Below are 26517 nucleotides of genomic sequence, written 5' to 3' on the forward strand. Positions count from 1 at the left end.
CCTGAAATTTAGCAAGCTAGTTGTCTCATTTACTTAAGGCAGACAATCTCTGAGCCTGGCCCTTCTCACATGGATGGGAAGAAGCCCTAAGCAAGCGTGGCCACCGCTAAACAAAAGTCTATTATAATGTGTATCTCTCGTGAATCAAGGTAATATTTTATATTAAATCAGTAAAACATGAAATATGATGTAATTTAGATAATGTATCAGGTGAACATTTGCATGCATGCTCAGTGGTGCCGAAGCACAAAAGTAATAACCACAAAACTGCAATACGAGAATGCATTGATAATATCAAAAGAAGGAAGAGCCTCTATGTTCTTATGACACACTGGGGAGCAAATTAATCTATGATGCCATTCAACGGTTGTCCATTTCTTCTATTTTTCTTTTCATTTTCCTTGTCCATGAACTATATAGCTTTAATTGGTTGTTTTAAGAATATAATTTAGTTTTCTCCTACTCATTTGAGTAGAATAGTCTTCATGTGGCAAAGACTGAAGAGTTGGACAGACCCAAATACATCGGGGGTGGACAGGTATGAAAATGGGCAACGAAAAAAGTCAAGATAGCAACAGCACTTAGCACTTATATGCCACTTCACAGTGCTTTACAGCCCTCTCTAAGCAGTTTACAGAGTCAGCATGTTGCCCCCAACAATCTGGATCCTCATTTTACGAACCTTGGAAGGATGGAAATCAACCTTGAGCTGGTCAGGATTGAACTCCTGGCAGTGGGCAGAGTTAGCCTGCAATATTGCATTCCAACAAGGAAGGAAGGAAGGAAGGAAGGAAGGAAGGAAGGAAGGAAGGAAGGAAGGAAGGAAGGAAGGAAGGAAGGAAGGCTGGCTGAGTCAACCTTGAGTCAGTCAGGATCAAACTGCTGGCTCTGGGCAGAGTTTGCCTGCAATACTGCATTCTAACTGTGATTGAAACTTTACTTGTGTGGGTTGTGTGCACAATGCATAAAAAAACATGGGTCCACCCTCTGGACCTGGTTGACCACACCCTATGCACACTCCTGAATGCATTTTTAAAAATGTCCCTGGGCAAAAGAAACAGAGTTTAAGAGAAAATATGGTTGAATATAGAGGTAGTCCTCACTTTCTGATTGCACTTTTAAAGTGGAGTGTCATGGAACTGTGCCGACTAATTACATCATTTTAAGCTGTGGTCATTAAGTGTACCTTGCAACTTCTCTCTGACTTCCCCATTTTCTTTGTTGGAAAGTTGCCAATGGTGATCATGAGAGCGTAGGAGGCAAATGAGCACCGATGGCCAAGCACCCAAATTGTGATCACATGACCACAGGGATTCTGCAACAGCTGCAAATTTGAGGACTGGTCACAAATATCCTTTTTCAGCACTGCTGTAACTCAGAACAGTTGCTAAACCAGCAGTTGTCAGATGAGCCCTACCTGTAGCTTTACCATGGAAATCCCTTGGAGACTGCAGGTTCCAAGAGACCATTAAAGCAGAAGGGGAGATGCTATTCCATCCTCTTTGTTGTATTTTATCCTCTCTAAATTGCCCCTTAGCACCATCCCCAAAGTTTCTGGCAATTGAATATAATAGAATAACACAGTTGGAAGGGACCTTGGAGGTTTTTCTAGTCCAAATCTCTGCTCAAGCAGCAGGAGACCCTGTATCATTTCAGACAGGTGGCTGTCCAGGATCTTCTTAAAAACCTCCAGTGATGGAGCACCTACAACTTCTGAAGGCAAGCTGTTCCTCTGGTTAATTGTTCTCACTGTTAGCAAATTTCTCCTTAGCTGTTGTTGTACATATATATATGTACAACAACTTTCAAAACGATGCTTCTAATCCTTTTGCCGGTCCTCCGTTCCCCTCCTTTTCTCTTTGAACACCATGCTGCTTAGATAATGAACTTAAAAGAAGAGAGAGCCAAATAACCATCTTGGTGAGCCTTTTTTTCTATTTGTTTGTTTGTTTTGTAAAGAGCTCAGTTAAAAACAAAACCATGTGGAAACAGACCAGGGGGAGGAGGAAAAAAAGGGGGGGATTTAGAGAGTACAGAAGGAAAACCAGCTAGAAAGCATATGGATTCCATCTTTCCGGAAGACCTTCAAACTTTTCTTTCAGCCCTTCAGTAAGAGTAAGAAATTCCCCAGTGCCTGGCATTTGCTTAACTGTCAAAGAACAAGCTTCCTGCTGATTTCCCTTACTTTGAGATAAATCACAGGGCTATTTGCCTGCCGACAATGCAGCTCTTTCCCTAGAAAAAGCAAAGTGGGAAGGGGAATGCAAGCTGCGTTCTCCATTCATCGCAGAAATCAACTCAAACTGGAAGAATTTAAAAATCAGGGCATGAGAGAAAAAAACCCTTTACATTCCTGACCCATGGATTTTTCTGCAGAGTGCAGAATGCAGAATAACAGAGTCAGAAGAGACCTTGGCGGTCTTCTAATCCAATCCTTTGCTCCTTCAGGGGACCCTGTGCTAGTCTGGACAAATGCCTATCCAATCTCTTCTTGAAAACCTGCAGTGATGGAGCACAAAATGGACTTCACTGCAGGCTTGTAGAGTGGGAACAGGAAGGGTTCCTTCATATCCAGCTTCTGAACCTTTCCTCTTCCAATAAAGGAAGCTCAGGGTTGAACTGAGGGATCCTTGGTGTTCTCTGAGTTGATTGTTTTCTTGCAGATGTTTCATTACTCAAAGGTTACCCTAGGTAATACTATCAGGATACATTATTTGCATTGATGAAGCTCCCTGTAGTTTGGGTAATGAAACGTCTGCAAGAAAGCAACCAAGCTCAGAGAGCATCCAGGACCCCTGATCTCCCTTCTTCCTCTCAACTTGACTCACAGCTTTGCTTTGCTTATAATTTTTGCTCTTTTGTGCTGTCAGAACCTTACCAGGACCCTCTGATGGTGGCTGCTCCAGGCCCAGCCAGGTCACCAAGCTTCTCCCTCCCCCCAATGGATAAAAGGACCAGCATTCAGCATTTTGTCTTCATTTCCAAGGTGTCTCCTTGGAGGCAGGATGAAGATCCAAGTGGGGCCTTGGTCTGCAAGGCATGTTGCAAATTCACCAAAATCTGCTCTCATCGAGAGAGCCGGAAGGGAGCAAATGAGCAGAAACCCCCACCGCCTTCTGTCTTGGCTGGAACCAATTTCCACTCTTTTTAATTCCATTCATCTCCCCCTGACCCCAGCGAGGTTGGAAGAGTAGAACTTCCCTTCAAGCCTAGCACCAATTACCGAGGTGTGAAAATGGAAGCTTTGCCATTCAAGTAAGCCTAGCCAGGAAACGAAGACTTTATTGAACGCTTTTTTTCAAAGGGAGACTTTGTTCAAAGGCGCTGCAGTTTCACCATTCAATGGTGGACAAGGCCACTGGTGGAATGCTTAGCAGCGGGGTGGTTTGATCAAAAGGAGGCAGGGTCAGCTGTAGAGGCTCTGAGCCATGGCAGGAAACGGAGCATCTGTATTCAGGGATGGGTCATCTGGGGTGGCTGAGGGTGGGATCCTAATAAGCGAGAACGGTTATTCTTTCTGCTTTAAAGCTGTGCAGTAATCAGCCTAGCAAGGTCTCAACCGTTTTCTTCCTTTGCCAAATTGGCTTCAGATCATGCAGGCTTTTTTTCAGAGCACACAGGGATTTCCTGGTTCGGCTGTTTGGGATTTCTATTGCTGGAGAAGACCAAAAGGGAAAAGCTTAATCTGGCCCCACACAGTAGTGAAAAATCCCAGGGCAGAAATTGTTTCTGATGCTTTCCCTCTGGACTGAAAGAAAATATTGAGATGTTAGAGGCATCAGAGAGAAAAAGAGGGGGGGGAAAGAGGGGAAAAGATTTGGTTGTCTCCTCACTAAATAAATACTACATACCCCACTCTCCACCTTTGGGAATTTCCCCCAATTGTCTTCTGTTTGGCGAGACAGTTTGAAAGCAGAGGAAAGGAGAACAGGTAGATAATTGCCCAGGGGTGCTTTGGAGTCAGGGTGGAAGGAGAGAGAGGAGGAAGGAAGGAAGGAAGGAAGGAAGGAAGGAAGGAAGGAAGGAAGGAAGGAAGGAAGGAAGGAAGGAAGGAAGGAAGGAAGGAAGAAAGGAAGGAAGGAAGGAAGGAAGATCATTTAGAGGGGTTCATTTCTGTATGTTCACTCTTGAGAGTCACCTGAAGGGTGACTTTGGGAGAAAGTACCATATATGCCGGCGTATAAGGCGACCCGGCGTATAAAATGACCCCCATCTTCGGCGCCGAGTCACATGCCTAGAACGTCGTCTTATACGCCGGAAACTACCAGTATTTCCAGCGTATAAGACGACTCGGCATATAAGACGACCCCCGTCGTCAGCGCCGATTTTAACCCTTGCGAAAGTCGTCTTATACGCCAACATATACGGTATGTCAGATTTGCTACTTTGGGGAAAAGAATGGGAGATCAGCTAAGCCTTGACATGATTCAGAATGACCCAGCTTGGGTTTTGATGAAAGAGATAGCCGAAAAAGAGATACATTGTGGACTACAAAGTTCCATAATGGATTCTTATACTTTTTTTTCTGCATCTTTTTCATTGAAAGCCTTTTTTAAAAAAATATAGAATTAAGGTGTCCAGGGACCTTTTGGCTGTCTGTTTTAAACACATTTTGAAAGTCTTCAAGGTGACTCTTAGGGATTCAATAAGGGAAGCTAGAGATCCACTTTGGGGTAGTGATGAAGGCTACAGGCTAGAAACCAGGAGACTGGGAGTTCTAGCCCCACTCTTGACATAAAGCCAGATGGGCAACCTTGGGCCAGTCACTTTCTCTTAGGCCTAAGAAGCCAGAAATGGCAAATATTTCTGAAAAAAACTTGCCAAGAAAATGCAAGGGATATGTACAGGCAGACTCCAAAATTCAGACAGGATTGAACAGAAACAACAACAAAAAATGATGATGATGATTCTACTAAGAGTTTTTATATATCTTTGCTCTTTTATGCAACTCTGCTGTTTTTCATCTCTCTGTTACATTATTTTTTTATTACAAAGAGGAGTAGTGCTGTTTTAATTTCTCAAAAGCCTTGTATTTTTTTCCCCCTACAGATGTTTTGTAGAAGCCCATAAAACAACTCATTATCACCCCCTGCACCAACTTTGGTGTCCAACTGGCAGCTTTAAGACCTGTGGCCTTCAACTCCCAGAATTCCCCAGTCAGCCATGCTTGCAGTCCACAGATACCTGTGGATGAGAACAGCTGATTCACAAATGGTGTGGGAGCTGCAATTAGAGTGGCAATTGAAGACAGGAGCTCAGAGAAGGGGCTGCAAATCATAGAAAGGGATGATTTGCATGGAAAAGGATATATTTTTTTTTATAGAAAGGGATGATTTGCATAAAAAGGGATGCAAATCCCTCCCTACCCCTGCACCATATGGAAAGTTGAAAGGATAATTTTCAATTCCTTAGGTAGCATATGTCAGGGTTCACCACTGTTTCCAAGTTATTGTGTGGGGGGAAATGATTTATGAGTGAAATCATTTATAATTGAACGATGCCTCTCTGTATTTGTGTGTTTTAAATGCAGGTGCTACTTGGGTTTCTGAACCTCAATACCTTCTCTTTACAGGTAGTCCTCTTATTACAATCATTCCTGTAGTGACCATTTGAAGTTACGACGACAATGAAAAACACGACTTATGGTATTTTTTCACACTTATGACCGTTACAACATTTATTCTAGTAGTATTCTAATATTTGAGGGGCTGCCACAAAGAAGAGGGGAGTCAACCTGTTTTCCAAAGCACCTGAAGGCAGGACAAGAAGCAAAGGATGGAAATAATCAAGAAGAGAAGCAATCTAGAACTCCGAAGGAAATTCTTGTCAGGGAGAACAATCAGTCAGTGGAATGACTTGGCACCAGAAGTTGTGGTGGCTCCAACACTGGAGGTTTTTAAGAAGATATTGGACAACCATTTGTCCAGAATGGTACAAGGTATGCTGCTTGAGCAATGGGTTGGACTAGAAGATCTCTAAGGTCCCTTCCAGTTCTGTTATTCTCCTTTTGGAGAGTGGCTTTCTTTCAACTTGACAATGTTGACCTTTCCTTTAATGACAAGAGGTCTACACATACCTTTTATAAACATGAAGCAATCTCCATTTTAAGAGCTAAGCCTGATGACCCCTCCTTTCTCCCAGCCTATTGAAGCCCTAGCTTTCACCTCTCATAAATTTCCCAACTTGGTAAACAGGCTCGTGTGTCCTCTCCATTGCTGAGATGCCTTGGATGCTAATTGCTCTATGAGATGTCTGCACAAGTAGCAACATCTTATTAAAACTGAAATATATTAGGCTGTCCACTTATTGCTTCTTCATAAAGATGAACTATCCCAACTACAGAGAAAGGCCAGCACAGAAATTGAATAACTAACTTCTAAGCATCTATCCACCATTACGGCTCACAAAACGAAGCTCAGATTTTCATTAAATTGGATGGCACAATCTGCTCCTGAATCTGGAGGATGAACAAAGATGGAGTCTTGAGAGTTTATTTTTTTTTTCCATCTCTTCCATGGATTTCTTTCTTTGGTTTGGCCTCTCTTTGCTCTTAGGAAATCATCTTTTTTGTTGTATTTATTTATTTGCTTTTTATACAGCTGCTAACTAAAGGTGGTGAACATACCTAATGCTTCCTTCTTCTCCTATTTGACTTCCAACAACAATCCTTTGAGGTGGGTTGGGCTGGGAGAAAGGGACTGGCCCAAGGCCACTATCTGGCTTTCATGCCTAAGACAGATCTAGAACTCATAGCCTCCTGGTGATTGGCCCAAAGTCACCCAGCTGGGTTCCATGCCTAAGGTGGGACTAGAACTCACCATCGCCTTGTTTCTAGGCCTGCACCTTAACCATTACACCAAAATAGCCAGTCAGGAAAAATGAATGAAAATATTGAGAATTGTTTTCTAGAAGACCATTAGTGTTTTAAAACAAGAGCCCGCAAACTTTCAGGCCAAGGAATATGCTTGAGTTTTGAGGGGCTTGCTGGCAAAACAAAGCCCATCTTGTGCTCCGTTCCCGGCCTCCACGCTTGCAAAGCCCTTGGACTAAAGCCTGAACAAACAGATGGAACTGGATCATATCATTCTGATACAGAGGAACAAAACTGCCTTGAATAAAACATGCACCTTCCAGCAAGAGTCTCGTAAAAAAAGTAAAAATCCCCCCCCCCCAATTCCATCAAATGAACCTCAGTATTATTCTAGATAGACCTCAGTTGCAATCCTGATTGTGGCAGGTTTTTTAATGTCCTGCTTGCTTGCTATCCATTTATTCTCTGGATCCTGAAAGCTGCACACCTCCTTCCCCAAATCTGTTCTGGTTCCTCCGCGGGTGAACCCACTGTCATCTTTTCAATCAAATTTGTTTGTGGGAGGTATTAGCCATTCCCCACCCCAAAGCTGCTTGTTATCTGGCATCACCTTTCTGCAAAGGTGAAAGAAAAATGCTTTTATTCCTGAAAAAGCCAGTCAAATCATACCTAGATATTGTGCTGGAAGGTGTTTTATCGGTGTAGGATGCTGGCTGTGTGCTGATAGGATACAGAAGGCCAGGTGGGTGTATGGAAAGAGACAGATAGAAAAATGCCACAAGGAAAAGAATGGCCTCTCTGACAGGTTTTGCTTTTTTTTTTTTTTCTTTCTCCTAGCTATCAAAGCGTCTTTGGCTTCAGGGACCTGACATCTGATTAATTATATCAAGTTCACTCATTCAACAGGGTTCATCTCTGACAGTTCTAGCTTTTTATCCTCAGAATATGTTACCGAGCTAAGCTCTCGAAGGACGGAGACGCACAATCTACAAAATGACATTGCCTGGTTCTGAAGAACAAGAAGGCAACAAAGAGAATGGATGCTTATTACTAGTATTATCATCATCATTTTCACCACCCCTACTAAGCTCTCAGGTAACTTTGCTGAAGGGGTAAAGTCAAAGGAAAACTTTGCGACCAAATTAAATTGGCCACATAAAGACCAAAGGTGATTAGTTTCCTCTGAAGCTATAGCATCCAGGTCTGTGTGCAGATGTGCATGGACAGTAGATAAAGGACCAAGACATGGCAACTCCAAACTTGGCAACTTTAAGACTTCTGGACTTCAACTCCCAGAATTCCTCAGCCAGTCATGAAGTTGCCAATTTGGAGATCCCTGGACTAAGATAACCCCACCTCCTCCCCATGGGCATCCTGCTCCTTTCCTTCCATCTTGTCAATTTTAAATTAATTTACATTAATGTTAGCACAGGTAATCCTTGACTTACAAGCATTTGTTTAGTGACCATTCAGAGTTACAAAAGCACTGAAAAAAGTGGCTTATGACCATTTTTCACACTTATGACCACTGCAGCATCCCCACGGTCATATGATTTTCATTTGGATGCTTGGTTCGTGTTTAAGATGGGTTGCAGTGTCCCGGGTCATGTGATCACCTTCTGTGACTTTCTGACTAGTAAAGTCAATGGGGAAGCCAGATTCACTGAACAAGTGGGCTTCTAACTTAACAACTGCAATGATCCATGTAACAACTGTTGCAAGTAAAGTCATAAGATGGGGCAAAACTCACTTAACAACTGTCTCATTTAGCGATAGAAATTTGGGGGTCAATTGTGATCATAAATCGAGGACTACCTGTATGGATATTTAGTGTTTAATGTTTCAATGAAGTTACTTCTAGATAAAATGGGGGCCATGTAAAATGACTGGCTGGCTGGATGGATGGACAGATGGATGGACAGATAAATAGAAGGTAGGTAGGTAGGTAGGTAGGTAGGTAGGTAGGTAGATAGATAGATAGATAGATAGATAGATAGATAGATAGATAGACATAAATAGAAGATAGATATAAATGGATGGATGGATGGACAGATAAATAGAAGATAGATAGATATAAATGTATGATAGATAGATAGATAGATAGATAGATAGATAGATAGATAGATAGATAGATAGATAGATAGATAGATAGATAGATAGATGGTGGATGGACAGATAAATAGAAGATAGATAAATATAAATGGATGGATGGATGGACAGATAAATAGAAGATAGATAAATATAAATGGATGGATGGATGGACAGATAAATAGAAGATAGATATAAATGGATGGATGATAGATAGATAGATAGATAGATAGATAGATAGATAGATAGATAGATAGATAGATAGATAGAGAAATAGATGGATGGAGGGACGGATGGATGGATGGACAGATAAATAGAAGATAGATAGATAGATAGATAGATAGATAGATAGATAGATAGATAGATAGATAGATAGATAGAGAAATAGATGGATGGAGGGACGGATGGATGGACAGATAAATAGAAGATAGATAGATAGTTAGATAGAGAGATAGATAGATAGATAGATAGATAGAGAGATAGATAGATAGATAGATAGATAGATAGATAGATAGATAGATAGATAGATAGATAGATATAGAATAGAATAGAATAGAATAGAAGTATCAGGAACCTGAAACAACCTTTCACATGAGGCTAGGTAGACAATGTCCCATTGTGAGTTGTGAAATCCTAGAATTTTAAGGGGCCATTTAAGCCACCAAGTCCAACTTTCTTTTCAATACAGGAAAATAGTTTAGAACAGGGGCCTCCATCCTTGGCAACTTTAAGACTTGTGGACTTCAATTTCCAGAATTATGAGCTGTTTGCTTGCAGACATTTCATTAACCAAACAAATAACATCGTCAGCGCGGGTGAGTGTGAGGTTTGTTGCCTATTTATATCTAGTAGCTTGCCCTGCCAGTTTTACTTTTTCACTTAGGAAACCACAGTCCCACCCCACTGATTCATAACATGGCCTATTTTTGTTTGGGCATAGCATGATTTACAAAACACAGTCCCTGGGTTTCTGAACACAACAATTTGAATTTTGTAAATGATGTAAATGCATCACTCCTTTAGAAAAAAGAAATAGACCTTGGTGCATGACTAATTTTCAGTTTGCATACAGGAAGTGAGAAATCTGTTAAAAGGCACATGCAACAAACTTAAGCCTGGTTTGCAGCCAACATACAATTCCAGTCACCAGGAATCAGCAGGTCACCATCTGGAGATTCCTGCAGCTGTATCAAAGTCGCTTTCAGCACTGAACCATGACAGCTAAACAGATCTGAGTCGCTTTCAAACTTTTAATATGTCATGTTACCAGGCTGCCCCCATTCCTCCTGCATAAGCCAGTTTGGTCAATCCTGAAATCACAGCTCAGAGTGGCTTTTGGTAAATTTCCAAAAAGGCCTGGGAGTTTGCCATTTTGCCCATTTAAATGCTAGATCCTGATGGGGGCATCTAACTGGATGTATCACTGCTCAACACTCTTCGTGGCATGAGACGGGTGTCAATCTCTAGTAATCTAGAGACAGAGGCTGGCCATAAAGCATGGGAGAAGCTGGCTACTCCAATCCAGGACAGAATTTCTTAAAACTGGAAGGAAGTTTGAAATAACCAACTTCCCACTCTCCATATTGAGAGGCAAAATATTTGCTTCCCAATATGCTTATTATTTCTCATTTGTTATTGATCAAAAATTGAGGTGGAGAACATAGTGCCCACAGCAGATTGCATATGTGTGCACATACTTTGTATGTTTACTACTTATATTCCGGTAATATGTATACTGTTTATATACTATATGCCACCTATTAAATCAATGTGAGGTTGTAGGTACTGATACTATTGTAATTATTATTAACTCTCTATATCTACTTATTTGTTTGTGTGTGTGCGTGTGTGTGTGTGCATGTGTTTTTGTATGTGAATGAGTATACACACACACATATACAAGTACTCCTCGACTTACAACAGTTCATTTAGTGACCATTCAAAGTGACAACAGCACTGAAAAAAGTAACTGATGACTTATTTTTCACACTTACAACTTCTGCAGCATCCCCCTGATCATGTGATGAAAATTCAGATGCTTGGCAACTGATTCATATTTATGAGGGTTGCAAAGTCCCCCTGGATCACATGATCCCCTTTTGCAACCTTCTGACAAGCAAAGTCAATGGGAAAGGTGGATTCACTTACACGTGTGACTAGCTTAACAACTGCTGTGATTCACTTAACAACTGTGGCAAGAAAATGTGGCAAAACTCACTTAACAAATGTTTCACCGAGCAACATAAATTTGGCCGTGGTTGTAAGTCAAGAACTACCTGTACACAACACACCTGTGAAGTGACCTGTATGGGAAAGTTGAAATTTAGTTATTTACTTAAAACATTTATATACCCCACTGGTACCAAACTCTAATAGCTCACAAGCAAAACATAAAACAGCATCTACTACTACTACTACTATTACTACTACTACTACTACTAATAATAATAATAATAATAATAATAAAACACAAGTATTAAAACCAAACCAAAGCTAAACCTGGCACCACAGCTAAATTTCACTGCAATTAAGTGAATCATATGGTGGTTAAGCAAATCTGGTTTGCCCCGTAGACTTTGATTGTGGAAGCTGGCTGGGAAGGACACAAATGGTGACCATGTGATTCTGGGATGCTGCAACAGTCATAAATATATAACTGGTTGCTAGGCGCCCATATTTTGATCACGTAATTCTGGGGATGCTGCAACAGTCATAAATGCGAGGAGTGGTCCCTTTTTTCAGTGCTGTTGTAACTTCAGTCGCTAAATGAACGCTTATAAGTTGAGGACTACCTGTAATAGGTTTAGGTCCCATAAATCAGGAAGCATAACGCAATACCCCTTTTCCATGTTTCCAACCTTCCCATACGAGGAGCATCATTTTGGTGAAGTGACCCTAAGGAGGAACCTGGAGGGATCAGGGGGAAGTGGTGGGAAACAATGGGGGAAGAGGACAGCCAAGCCTCTACCACAGGTTTCCTCCTAAGTCAACCACCAATTTTTGTTACCCACACCACCCTTTGCTTAAAGCAGGGGGAGAGGAGCTCTCTTTTGAAAGCCTTTGCAAGTTCTTATTTGTGACAAAGCAGATATGAAAGCACGAAGCGTTCCCTCCCCTCCTTTTCCTCCTGTCAAATATTATAATCATCTCCTTGCCTGTTGTACAATCAAAGGCTGGCCTATATTCACTGGAGCTCCTGCCATACGCTCCATGCATAGCAACAAGTAAGAGAAACAAAAGGCCGAAGTAAACAGCCAGAGGAGGAGACAGAAATGGCTTGCAAGTGGACAGTGGGAGAACGTTTTGAGGCAGTTTTTTGTGTGTCTGTGTCTCTGTGTGTGGAAACTACGCCCCCTCTTCTGTTTTGCCACTCACCCTGTTTCTGCTCCAATGGCTTTCTTGAACACCTCGTCTAAAACGTTTTTTTAAAAATATATCTCTCGGCAAAAAATACTACCCAGATGCACGTACAAGCCAAAGGAAATTTGTTCAGGCAATTTTCCAAGCAAAAATCTCTCTCTGCCTGTATTTGGCTGCCACAGAGGTTACAAACAGAGCCAACCCTGATTTTCTTGCTTGATAAGAAATATTTCATTTAGATTTTTTTTTTTTTTAGCTTTGCAGCAGAGATTTTGCTTTCAACGAAGCATCTTGGCCTCCTTTCGTCATTGTTTGCTACAGCTCATTTCTCTTACTTGTAGATTTGCAGCAGATTTTACAAAGCTGACACGTGAAAAAAGAACAGCCCTGTGTCTGTCCTCTGTGGGACGCATCTAATTCAAATTAGCCCCCGACAAACTTAAACTCTTAGATCTTGCAAAAAAGAATTTTGGCATCTTATTTTCCTCTGTTTACTTTTAACATAGATCAACTGCAGTTGTAGAATTGCAAATCAGTAAATATCTGATTAAAACACACTCCTGTTTACTAGGGCGCTAATACTATCCAGCTGATTACTTGCAAATTTTAAAAAACTGGAAATGTTTGTAGCTATTTACATTCCCCATTATTCCTAATATAAAGAATGTCTTTATAAATCTTCCTACAATTTAGGAATCTGTCAAGGAAAACTGTCCACAAATCTTTTTTGCATGATGCCAGTTCCCCAGTATATTACTTCTTACCAGTAAACTCATGTTAAAATTGCAACTATTATTGTTTGTAAAAGCCTTCAGTAATTTATCTCCTCTTCAGGTAGTTTGTTAAATGATTTGTGTTATTGTTATTATTTGAGACTAGCTAGATTTTATTTGATGTTAGCATTTATTGCTGCTGAGATCCAAAGGGAGTGGAATGTCAAAATCCATTCAAAATGGAAGCCAGATGTGACATTTATTTTTAACATTTATTTTAATCAATCAGAGTGGGAACTGTAACTGAATTACCACAAGCTCAGAAAGAGAAAGCTAAGTTATTTTAAATCCATCTGGACCTTTGCTCCATTTGTAATTTTCACAATCAAAGTTTTAATCACAACTGTTTATTTCAAAATATTTTTGTTAAGTCCTTAAACTTGTAGTTCAACCTTTTTTTTTTTTTTTGCTAAGGAAATTCACCCAGTACTATAAACCTATTAATCCAAAGGTTCCTAATAGCTGAAAAGCAGTTAGTAAGCAATTGCCTAAAGTGATTAGAAAAGGGATATCTATTCAGTTGACTTTTTAAAGGCATCAACCATGATTTAAGTAAAGATGGGATTTTCTCATTTCCCAGAGCTTTAAATCTACTGGAGAACAGCCTTCTTGCAAGGAGCAACTGTCTGGAGCACTTGTGAGCAATCTCAAGTCCTCTCTTTGTCCAGAGAGGAATTAGAAAAAGGCAATGTACTTGCTAGCTTTTCATTCCATCATGGTCATCAGTAACCACCAAGTCAGAGTTTGCTATATCAATTGCACTGTAACCTTGGCTGGTCGCAGAAGGTCAATTATCGTCAAATCTGATTAATCTTTAGAATAATCCTTGGAAGGAAGGCTATCATGAACTACCCCAGAGCTGTAAGCTGGTCTAAGAGAGAAAACCATCCCAGAAGGTAGTAATGGCAAGCATATTGCAACTAAAAAAACCCCTACATGATTATATTCATAAAGACTCCCCGATTTGAGCTCAGCTCTACTCAACCCTGTGGGAAAAAATGCCAGTGACTTGTTGAATATTAAAATTCCATTTTCTCCTTTTCAACAAGGCAATCTGCTAACCCTTTTTTGTGGCTCGATGGAATTGTACGTAAGCAAACAACCAAAAATGAAATCTTCACGCCAATTCATTCTTTGTATTTGTATATTTGAAGGTACCAGGACTCCGCCATGAGCTGACAAAAGCTTCTTTTTCATATGTGAGAATAAAGGAGTTTAGAATAAAAGCATTAAGTATATAGCAGAATAAATTTAACATCCCCCTGACATCTACCATATGCACAAACATGACATATTAATTATATTAGTCACCTAACTATTTAAAGTGGCTTGTTCAGCCCCCAGTCTATTTCTGCAAGTTGTCAATTCATGCAATTTTCCTGAAGTGCAGGAAAGTTCCTTCCTATCCTCCCCCCCCCTCCCCTCAGTGGAAAACAAACTCAGAAGCTGAGGTCAGTTTTGTAGGTGTCCATAAGAGAGCAACTGGGTCAACAACAGTCTTTCTACACTTATATGCAAGACTTTAACAGAGGAGTTGGCTGCCCATTTTTTCAACAGTAGAAGTTGCCAAGGAATGCCTGTAACTGCTGACAGGAGAGTGGGCTTCATGTCCAATGGATTCACTAAATGTTTAGAAAAACATGGAAATATCCCTGAAGTCTGTCTTATCTGTGGTAGAAAAATAGGAGAGAATATTTGTGGGGTCCCTGGTGCTCTCTGAGCTTGATGGTTTTCTTGCAGACATTGCATTACCCAACTGAGTAGCATCATGAGTACTAGAAAGGAGGGGGGAGGGTTTACTCTAAATAAAAGCAAATGCCACTCCCTTCTAGCACTGCTAATGCTATCCAGTTGGATAATGAAATGTCTGCAAGAAAACAACCAAGCTCAGAGGCCACTAAGGATTTCACATGGTGCAAACATGTTCCAGGTACATATGCATGGATTTTGCACCTCAGCCAACACCGTGATGTTCTGATACACATCAATGAATGATGATAATGATGTCTCCATGGAAAATGAGTGGGGATGAATATAATTTTGTCTTATTAACTAGCAAAGAAGTGTAAGGGAAAAGAACTGATAGCCTTGACAGTGATGGCCTTTCCAAAATGTGCCCTAAAGGTGGCTAAAGTGAAATTAGTTTTTCATTTAACAGCACACTGTTCCTTCACCCTAAAAGAAGACACACAACCTGGGGTGAATCAGAGCTGCATGTATATCAGATACAAGATGTAGTGTTTCTCTGAGTTAGCTCACATTAAAATTCTCGCCCTAACATTAATATAGATACCTCATGTAGCAATGTTACTATTTAAACGGTTACTATAGCATCCAGCAAGGCCCCATTTTCAATTTATAGCACATCCACCTTTAAAGAACATATAGCAAGTGACAGGAAAAACCCTGAAGAGCAGCTGTCAATGAGAAGAGATAATATTGTGCTAGCTGGGTGAATAGTCCAATATGCTATAGATGTTTTTATATTAAGAAGTAATGATGCACTGCAACCAAGAGAGAAAGAGAGAAAGAGAGATTCATAATAAGTTGTTTAATCACAATGCTCAGAACATTTGTATCATCTAAAAACAACTCATAAGTACAGTGAATGGGCTTACTTGCATAATATGTGAGCCCAGCCAGGAATTTTCAAGTAAGGCAAGTTAACCATTGTAAGGGTATAAGAGTTACCCCGAACTCTGCTATTAAGTGATGGTAGCTCCATCATTATCCAAGCATGTAGGAAGGAAATGACTTCATTAAATAGCAATAGCTATAGCACTTAGACTTATATACCACTTCACAGTGCTTTACAGCCCTCACTAAGCGGTTTACAGAGTCAGCATACTGTCCCCAACCATCTGGTTCCTCATTTTACCGATCTTGGAAGGATGCAAGGCTGAGTCAACCCTCAGCCAGTCAGAATCAAACTGCTGGCTATAGGCAGAGTTTGGCTGCAATCCTGCAGTCTAACTACTGCATCACCAGGGCTTTTCCTAAATCTAAACAGTACCAATAGAAGAGAATATTTGTAGCTCAGGCTTGACCTGTGGGGTCCTTGATGTTCCTGGTTGTTTTCTCGCAGACATTTCATTACTTGACTAGGTAACACCTTCAGTGCTAGAAGAGAATGGGGTTTGCTCTCTGTTTATATACTAGTGGTTTGCCCTGTCAGTGTTGGTGGGAGTGGTCTTGATAGTCTTTTGATTAGGCTGTTGTTTACTATTGGATTGTTTGTTTGAATACACCAATCAAGGAACTTCCAACTCAGATGAACAGTTGGTAAACAGTAAATATTTTAATTAAGGAACCACCAAAAACACTCACACCAACACTGAGAAGCCACTAACATATACTCAGAGAGCAAACCCTGCTCCCTTCTAGCACTGATGCTATTGCCTAGTTGAGTAATGAAACTTCTGCAAGAAAACAATCAAGCTCAGAGAGCACCGAGGACAACACGAAGCTAAACAGTGCTGGACATCAAGGTAGGAGAGGACAGTAGATGACTTCCTAGGCTTCATTGACTTCTATGATCATCAATCTTAGTCATTATGGCCACTGATAAGGGATGATGGGAGCTGCATTCCAACACTATCCGAAGATCTACATGTTGCTCAGATCAGCATGTAGAGATGGACAGCAGTAACGAAGTGTGTCTTTTTTTTTTTTTTTTTTGTTAACATTGCTAGAATTTGTGGGGGACAAAATGTGATGAGTTTGGTTCATAATGGCCCCATCTCTTTTCATCTGACCTCATAACAGTGGATTTGTCAGTCTCTCAGCCAAACCTGATGGATCATCACAGACACACTAGAAGTGAAAGGGAAAATAAAATGAACCAGAAAGAAGATTCCCATGGGTATCATACATGTTTGTGAACCTAGGAGAAAATGGTCTCTCATTAAGAAATCCAGACCTAATGATGATCTACAAGCATAGCAGGAGAACCAAAAGCAATGTAAGCATGGGCAATCTCCATGGCCCAGTCTTTTTAATTTGGTTTGTTGAGCTGTGGTACACTGAGGTCTATGGTTGTCTATAGTTTCATGAGTTGGTAGAAGCAGGAAATCCGTCCTTCCAGGAAATTTGTTCCCATTCTTTAATGCCACCAACACTCTCACCCTATGATTGGCAAACGTGCAATTGAATTCTACGCATATCCATTCCAGAGCATTTCTTCACGGTGAAAAGAGAAAACAACATTTATAAAAAGATGCCTAGAAGGAGGGAAGTTTACCCAGAAATGCTGAGGGACAGGGAAGAAACTAATTTCTTAAGGGGAAAGGTGACAACAATGGAATCCAAGGGACTTGCCCTACTCGGAAGAATGATAGTTGAAGCAGCAGACAGAAATCAGAGTTGAAGATCAGCCTTAGCATCTTCAAAGGGTGGCACAAACCGCTAATTAATCCCAGCGAGGCGGGGGAAAGCATTGTGGCAAAGTTGTAGGCTACAATTGTCACGGTGCCAATCAAAAAATGCTGCCACAGTGACAGCTGAGAGTATTTGCTTTTCCAGTTTCCTGAGCTCACAAGTCCCCAAACAACTAAGATAAAGCTGAACTCTTCTTGAAAAGGCATAAGCTGAATTCTCCCAGAACTTGGATTTGACCTATAAAAGGTACAATCGCTAGGGTCCTCCTAGGGACTTCAGAGATCTTCTCTGTCTCCCTGGTGCATCATCAAGCCTGTTATAATCACCTAAAGTCTAGTTTCTACAGCATCTTCCCAGATGTGGTGGGACTGCAACTCCCAGTTGTTGGCCATACTGATTGGGAATGCTGGGAGTTGCAGTCTCATTACATCTGGAAAATAGCAGGTTGGAAAAGATACTGATTAAGTCAAGAAAAGCTCACAGATGGGGAGGGATACATATTTTAGTGTGCCTATTCAGAATCAAAGTTCTCTCTGGCTCTAAGGAATAGCCTGAAGAAGGCACAAGAATGCCAGTGGCATGGGGAGGGATGGGGAGGATAGCTTTCTTGGGTGGATAGGGCTTCTCTGATCACTCCAATTTTGGATGTGAGGCAGGAGTAAAGTCCACGAAAGTTCTCATTCCCATCTGACAGAATAACTCAGGCTGTCAAATCCATCTGTACCTATAAAGGAGAATATGTGTAGCTCACGTTTGAAATAAGGAGTGCTCTTTGAGCTTGCTTGCCTCCCTGTCCGAAACAGCCTCCTTACTCACAAGGAGCCCAATTCATTAGGGGTGAAATTTTAGCTGCAGGGCAGAGGTAACTCAAGGGAGTAGAGGATGCAATGGAACAAGGTTCTTTTCTTCGAAGAAAGGGAATTTTTTTAGAAGGATTGATCAAGATATGAAAAACACGTGTCTGGGAGCAAAAGACTAAGTCTAAACTGGGGCATGGGGACAAAGGGAGGCATAACTTTAATTCTGACTTAGTCTGATTGGAGCAGGAAGATTAAAACAACCCACTAGTGGAGTCTCCATCCAATCATGCTGGAGAATATGTGTAGCTCACGTTTGAAATAAGGAGTGCTCTTTGAGCTTGCTTGGATTTTTTTTTTTCAGACATTTCATTACCCAAACTGGGTAACATCATCAGGGAAACAAGCAACCTAAAAGAATATCAAGGAAACCCCCATCTATCTACTCTGCTTCAATGGAAGAGGATCTTCAGTCTAGTTAAACCCTTTGCAAAGCAAACATTTTTTTCTGATTTAATTCTTGAGTTGCACTGGGAACTTTCTTCTCCCAGATGTGATTTGGGGGCTGGCCCCATTTAGCTGTTGATCATAGTTCCCCTTTTATGTCAGCTTAGTCAGAGAGCCATTAGAATATAGAAGCAAAGATATTTGATTAGGAGGAGGGAGTCTCAGTTATAAGTCCAAAAGTTAACTGGGTGACTTCAGACCAGTGGTGGGATTCAAATATGGGAACAACCAGTTCTCTGTATAGATGCCGCTTCCGGAAGCCCATTCTGGGCCTGGCAACGAAAAATTAGCTACCGGTTCTGCCGAAGTGGTGCGAACCGGCTGAATCCCACCACTGCTTCAGACCAATCTTGGAACTTCATTCCTATCTACATTACAGAGCTGTTGTTATGAGTGAAAACAAAACAAAATGAATGTGCTACATATGCCATCTTGAAAGCTTGGAGGAAAGACAGAATATAAATCTAATGAATAAATAATATATACTATGATTGACTACGTGGAAATGGAAAACACAGAACAAATACAAAGCCTGTCTTGGCGAAGCTAGCAACAAGATATTATGAAGATTATTACAATTCAGATGTATTGCTATTAAAATTCAGTGGTCCGCAGTAACTACTAGGAGACAGCTAGCAAGGTGTAAAGCATTTTTTCAAGAAACCTACACAAACATGCCTTTTACTAGTGGGGATAAGAATTACCACCAGGGTAAATGTTAGGACTAAGAAACTCTGACGAGGATTATGCTCCATTCAAATCATAACTGTAGGTCGCCGAATGTGTGAAAATAGTTTTTATGGATTTTTTCATAATCTCTGTTTGAAACAAATCCCTGTTTTCTGTGAAAGGTGAAGTTAACTACCCTATCTGGTCATGCTCTAGGATAAATTTGACATCAGGTTCTTAGACTTCCTCAGTGTGGCTGGAGCATTCTCCAAACGAAGAGCAGAGACAACCATGCATTTTTTGTACTTGTAGTGACATCTGCTTAATGGTCAAGAAAGGTATTGCATCTTATTAAATCTGTTAGTCTAGGAAACTCTATAACAGGGATCTTCGAACTTGGCCCTTTTGTAACTTGTGGACTTCAACTCCCAGAATTCCTCAGCCAGCGTGCCTGGCTGAGGAATTCGGGGAGTTGAAGTCCACAAGTCACAAAAGGGCCAAGTTTGAAGATCTCTGCTCTATAAGATTGTTTTTCCTAGAACTTATAGGACTCTGTACATACTTTATAGCAACTCTGGGCTTCTGTGATCTCATGAGGTTAGCTGTGTTTGAGAGGTAAGTCAAATTATTTGCTGGTTCCTAAACTTCAGAACTTTCACTAGGAAACATTTCATCAGCGAGGCCCACAAAATGTGGTCGAAAATGTCAAGATGGCGGTTACAATGGGGTGATTGAAGACCAACCATTTTTTATGTCCATCACAAATTAGGAAAGGGAGGGGGGAAGCAGAGCTTTGAGTGCATGATGGTGGCCCTGTTAACATTTATTTTTAACCACATTCTGCCAACATCCCCTTGAGTATAATCTTCATAACCTTTCAGTTCTCCTAAAAAAAAAAAATATTTGGACTTTTTACACATGAACAAACTAATGAATGCAACAGGTTGTAAGGATGAGGCAGGAGAAGGATAAAACATATATTTTTTTATTTATTTCCTATTTGTGAGGAGTATAAAGGGAGGGATTTATATAATGGCACATTCTGTATTTCATCAAGAAGAGGCAGTGACTGGTTTTCTACTTGTTCTACATTTTGAGATCTACACATTTGACGATGATCCCAGATGATCTTCTGCTTTTGAGATACTAGGAAGTGAAGTAGTGGTTGGTGCAGAACACTTCAGGATTTGGTTTCCCAATTCAAGAAAAAGTCCTTGCAGGAAGGTATCAAACAGCTGTACCTTCTAGAACATGACCTACAACCAATTCTTGACAATTGTCACTTAATAAAGTCATTTCCAAGCCCTGTTTGAGCAGTTCTTTGAAGAGGGCAAATTGCTAAATCAGTAGACAGATTGTTTTTATGTAGAAAAAACACTCCACTAGAAATAAATGTACTCTGCACTCTAACCACAGTCTTCTATGGTTGTAGCATTTGACACCCTGGTTATTAGCAACTCTCTATCTTTCGCTGGCATCATTTTTATAATTTTATGGCACTTCTTTCGGGATTTATCTGTACAGCTGGGAACCTGTTGCTGATTATGGTGGCATAAAAATAAAACCAACCAATCAATCAATTATAAAAATAAAGTAAAAGAGCATGCCAAATGGGCTGGCACAATCTTTTCTTCCCAAAGAATGCTTTGTTGCGGTTTGTACCTGGAAGCTTTTTCTCTATATCTAGTGGGGAGGAAGAATCATTTCATTCCAGCTCTTTACCTCCATGGTAATAGTGGTATATTCCAATAAATGTTCTCCTATATGATTTTTCTGAATGTCAGAGTGGCATTTGAAAAAGAGAGGGTTTTTTTTTTTTTTTTTTAGCTGACACTCAACACCCAAGATGTGTAGGAAGATCTGGGACTGGTATACGACCTTCGTCTTTCTATCTCTGTCCCATCAGAATTTACTTTGCAAGCTCCTTTGAGTAAGGACCTCTTTGCCCTGCTGTTATTTGTGCCTACGTTCACTCCAGTGCTGTGCATCTGTGCAGCAGAACATCATGCTATTATTATGCCAGAAACAGATACAAAGCTGAAAGGTGATTATTTTTCTCTAGATGACTCATGAAACAAAAGAAACCAAGCCCTGCAAAGGTACATTTTAAACAGGAAGTATTAGGAATCAACTTGGCAGGAGGAAAAATCTTTTCCTAACATCTGAGTGGTAGATCAACAGCAGAACCCAAATTAGACCTAACTTAAATAGATTCTTATTTTGATTAGTGATGGGGTGGGGTAGAGATTGCTTTGAGGAAGTATATAGGAAGAGGAGTAGCAGAACCTGGGGTGGAGTTAAAAGAGGGGTCAGCCTAGAATCCCTACATAGTCACAAGCAAACTAAATCTAATCTCCCTTGAATTCCACTGATCCTTATCTAACCCCAAGCAAGTGCTAATTATTAGTTGAGAAGATTCCTATAGCAATACATCAGAAGTAGACCTTTGCATGTGGACCTGGTCTTTTGTGCCAAACATGACCATAGATAACATGTTGATAGATAATATCCAACATCCATTAATGTTGCTTGAACTCTTCATTGTTCTGGAACCATGAAATGGATGGCTGACAATAGGAGTAAAACAATAAAGCTAATTTCATCTCACATTCCTCTTCATATTTGACCAAAAATATGCATTAGAGTACTTTAAACACATTGCATGGTGCATGGTTTGCTTGCCAAAGTTTACCAGTATAAATGTTGGTGTCTTCAGTCAAGGAGGACCAGGTAACCAATGGTGGCAAAGAAAACCATGAAGCTACCAAAGGGCTGGTCGAGGTTGTATATTACCCTGAGTGTCCCACTTGGTAGGACTTTCTTGGTACAGGGTGTCACATTTGGAGGAGAATTGAAGTTGTTGCACATCACTGCAACATCCTCAGTCTATAAATATGGAAGCCAGAATTCACCAAAATGTCTAGGTTGGGCAATAGGTATCTCTATGTTCCTTGAAGCAACTTCACCATTGACAGCTAGATTGCTACCGATGTTGTCATCTCATATCCTGATCCAGCCATCTTGTCTTTTACAAATAGAAGAAGTGGACAACAACATACCTGTCTCACTAACATACGATACTGGAGGGACAAAACAAGAAAAGTAGTTGTATGCAAGTCATTCTCTGGGAAGTGTAAGGATTAATTCTCAGCTGTTCAGTTTTTTGCCTTGTTCTCATGGCCTTGCTGTTCTTCACAAATGATTCCTTCCATCTCCTGCCACCAGAAAGATTTTGCCTTGAAAATCTCCTTGCTGTAGCCATCCCTTTCCCTGAATGCTTCCTCAAGACTTAAGCTCCGATTTTCTCAAGACAGAATCCCCTCTGCCTTCACAAACCTGCAGTGTAAGATGCTTTCTTTGACCAAAGAGGTTAAGGTTTCATTATTACATTAACCTTTCAGGTTTTTAGATTCTGCAGAAGTAAATTGTCAGAGAGAGGAAAAGATGAGGTTCTTTTGAAAGGGAAAAAGGGAGTTAAAAACATCACAGTGAAGAAAGATAATTAATAACCAAGGAATGACAAGGGAAAGGAAAGACCATAAAAATGCTGTTAAGGTTAACCATAATTTTGTGATGATATTTTCTACCTGAAATGTCAAATTCCCTTCATTCTTTTTTGTTGTTGTTGTTGTTGTAAAAAATATCTATTTAGTTTTTATTTCATTTACCTCCGCCAACCCTTCAGATGTGACTTAAGAAAAAAGAAAGATCGATGACTGGATATCCTACGGGAATTTCACAATTCAAAGAAGTCCTTCTCCAAGCTGGCACTTTCCAAGAGGCTGAGCATACTGGGACCTGGAGTCCCAATACAATATGTGAATTTAGAGAACATAGATCTGTCACACCTAGATGGCACCAGAGGGGCAGAAGAGGTGGCTTGGGACAAATTCTCTGGATCCTACCTTCTCCTAAATTGGCCCTAAGTAAGAGTTAGCTCTCCTAATAATTCCACTCTCCTAATAAATCACTTTCAGATTAGAATTTTGCATTGACAAGAACACTCTGTTGGCAAGCTTGAATCTTTTCCAGATGGATCCATAATACAGTGATCCTGACAAACAGCCCTGTAGAGCAGATTCCTAATTTAATATCATCTTCCCTTTACAGAGGGAAGAGTTGAGGCTGAATTCATGGTGAATCCGTGGCCGAAACAAGATTTAAACCAGCAGATTTACAAGTCAGAGCTTGCAGACATATTGATACAGCAAATACCTGGTGAATCTTCTCTTCACTATTAGTCAACATGCAAATTAAAAAGAGTTGAACCTCAAGCTCCAAGGTGCATAACCACACATAGGTAATCCATGAATGGTCGGAAAACACAAAGCTGAAAGAGCCAGTCCCAACCAATTCATTTATTTCATTATTCTTTTCCAGGATTCTAAACACAGCAGGTTGCAGTTTTTCACCTGGGGATGACAAACCCCTCCTTCGAAATAATCATAATTTAAAATTGGGGTGGCTTGGAGAGGAGGAAAACACAGTTTCCAAATTCTCCTAAGCCAGAGTTTCTCAGATGCACTTGGATGGTTACAGAATTTCATTTACATTCATGAGCTAAACCTTACAGGTTGTTTGTGTGGGTTTTTTTTTTTTTTAAGGATCACTCTGGTTTTGGGGGGAAAAGCTTGTGATCAAGACTTGAAGAGGGGGATAAGTTACAAACAACATTCTATCATGCAAGAATCGGGCTGTTTTCACCTTAGCCAGCTGAAGAATTGGAAGAACTCCTTAACCCCAAAATAAAGTTCTGTATTTTTCCATCATCTCTCCATTGGGACTTAAGGGCTGAGCAACATTTTTTTTCTCAAATGGTAGACATGATGACTTAGAACATAAAAAAATATGCCTGTCCCAGTCTTGGGTTCTCCTTCCTGCAATCTTCCTGCCTGTGGGGGTCTCAGCCTACAGAGAAAGTTCCTCTTTTCATTTTGCACTAATCTGCTTTTACACAGATCGGTCCTCTTCTCCTTACACACTCTGGTGGAAACCATAACACATGCAGATGGCACCTTTTTCATGGTCCAAATTCCATGTCGTACGTTGCTTCGAGAACCACAAACACTGAGGTCCGCCTTTGCACTGAGAAGCCCATATGGCGCTGAGACCGATGAGTGTGTTTTTGCTTCTGTCTCCAAAATGCAATGGATATTCAGTTTCATATGGCCACGGTCTCAGTTCCAAAGTCCTGGACAAACAACCCTTCCAATCCCCACCTCTTAGCAAAAACCAAATGCAAATCCTTCCTTTGGTTCAGCCTTTTGGCTCACAACCACTGCTCCCTCACTACAGCTCCCCCCCCCCACAAACACGCACACACTCTCCACCCCACTCGTTTTATATTGGGGCAGATGTACCGATGGTGTATTCAGCTCTGCACACTGCCTGCCTGTCTGTGGAAACTCCTAAAGACAGCCAGTTAGAGACGGGTTGACAATATACCGATTCAGAGCAGACTTTGCAGCAAAAACAGCTCCCCAGAAAAGGAACTGAGAGAGGAAGGAGGACTGTCTTAAGGGTAAGGAAACTCAAAAACCTAGTCTGGATTTGGAGAACTGCAGCAATCTGAATCCCAGACCGGTTTCAACCCTTCATCCACCCATTCTGGACTAGTTTGGGGATGGGCAAGTTGGACACCCCCCCACACACACACAGACTCCCCTTCTGCTGTCATCACTGCATCAAAGCCAAGTGTTTGGACATCCCTTGAGGAAGGAGCCTTGTGTTCTTTAATATTGGGGAGCAAGAGAAGAAAATATGGGAGGGGGGAGGTCTAAACTTAGAGAACAGGCTAGGAGAAATGGTGTTGAAACAGGAGGGAGAAGAGAGAGAGCAGAGAGCAGAGGTGGGATGGGGAGGGACTTCTCCCCCAAATCCTCTCTTTGCACACCCACACATCCGTGTGTGACTGGAAAACCAAAAATCCAAGAAGGAGCACCTTCTCTTCTCGGTGCTACCTAGGAGCAGCTGGGACTGTCCAAAGCCCACCAGGGTGAGGGTCCTCCTCCACCACCCCTTCCTCGAAGCAGAACCTCTGCAGAAGAAAGCAGCTGTCTTGAAAAGCAGTGCCGGCCGCCAGAACTGGTCATCTCTCTGCGGGTGATGCCTTTCTCTCTCCCCCTCCCCATCCCCAATTTAGTTGTCATCACGCAACACATCTGGGCGAGAGCCTCAAGTCCAGACCCTCCGCGAGCCTAACGTGTTTCCTTTCGCATCACTCCTGGCTGGAATCAGGTTTGCCCATCCCCTGGAGAGGTCCACGGGTGGAGGCTCCCCGCTCTGCGTGACATACCTGGAAGGAAGAGCAGGGCAGTGGTGGCCGTGAAGACGATCCAGCAGACAGGCTGATACATCTTTGGGGTGGGGGGGGGGAGGGTGCCGAGCTGCAGTTGTCTGGAGCTGCCGGACTCGCTGCTTTCCTCCGTGCTGAATTCTGAGTAGGTTTAAATCCAAGGTTTGCAGGGGGAGGGAGAGTGAGCGAGTTAGTGAGCTAGAAGGAGCGAAAGAGAGGGATGGGGACAGGCAATGTCTCCGCTTTTCCTCCCCCCTCCCCTCTCTTCCCCCCCTCTCCCTCTCTTTCCACCCTGCACACAACACACTAGCTGGAGAAACCTTAGCCCGGGCATTCGCCAGGCTGTGCAAAGGAAGCTGAGTAGACCTCCTACCAGGCATTCATTGGCTCCAATCTCCTGAGTGACACCCTAGTTGTTGGAAGGTTTTGGGCACCACTGAAAGTTCAACTCATGGCAGCCAACTGCTCCTTTGATGGCCTCTCTGGTGCTCTTCTCTCTCTTGCCAAAATCCCACCCCCAGGCAGAGCTTCTCAAAGAAGTGACAGAAGGGGAGAAGAGGGTGCATGAGGAAAACCAGATCTCTGGCAGGATGGGGAGTGAGGCAAGAGGAAGGAAGGATTGAAAGATAGGAAAGGAAGGAAGGAAGGAAGGAAGGAAGGAAGGAAGGAAGGAAGGAAGGAAGGAAGGAAGGAAGGAAGGAGAGGGGGAAGGGAGAATGAATGAAGGAAGAAAGGAAGGAAGAAAGGTAGGAAGGAAGGGGAGAGAGGAAGGGAGAAGGAAAGAAGGAAGGAAGAAGGAAGGAAGGAAGGAAGGAAGGAAGGAAGGAAGGAAGGAAGGAA

At 41.5% G+C, this 26517-nt stretch overlaps 1 protein-coding gene across 1 annotated transcript in view; it reads right to left on the reverse strand.

Annotated features, from left to right (window-relative positions):
• LOC120304224 (opioid-binding protein/cell adhesion molecule homolog) overlaps positions 1 to 25920 on the reverse strand; it is a 619792-nt gene extending 593872 nt beyond the window's left edge. The window contains exon 1 of the mRNA XM_039334544.1: positions 25678 to 25920. Coding sequence (XP_039190478.1) covers positions 25678 to 25738 — 61 coding nt within the window. The 5' untranslated portion in view covers positions 25739 to 25920. The remainder of the gene's footprint in view (positions 1 to 25677) is intronic.
• Between the last annotated feature and the right edge of the window lie 597 nt (positions 25921 to 26517).

Source organism: Crotalus tigris, unplaced genomic scaffold (genome assembly GCF_016545835.1).
Source record: "Crotalus tigris isolate CLP2741 ecotype Arizona unplaced genomic scaffold, ASM1654583v1 scf7180000017631.5181431, whole genome shotgun sequence".
NCBI lineage: Eukaryota > Metazoa > Chordata > Lepidosauria > Squamata > Viperidae > Crotalus > Crotalus tigris.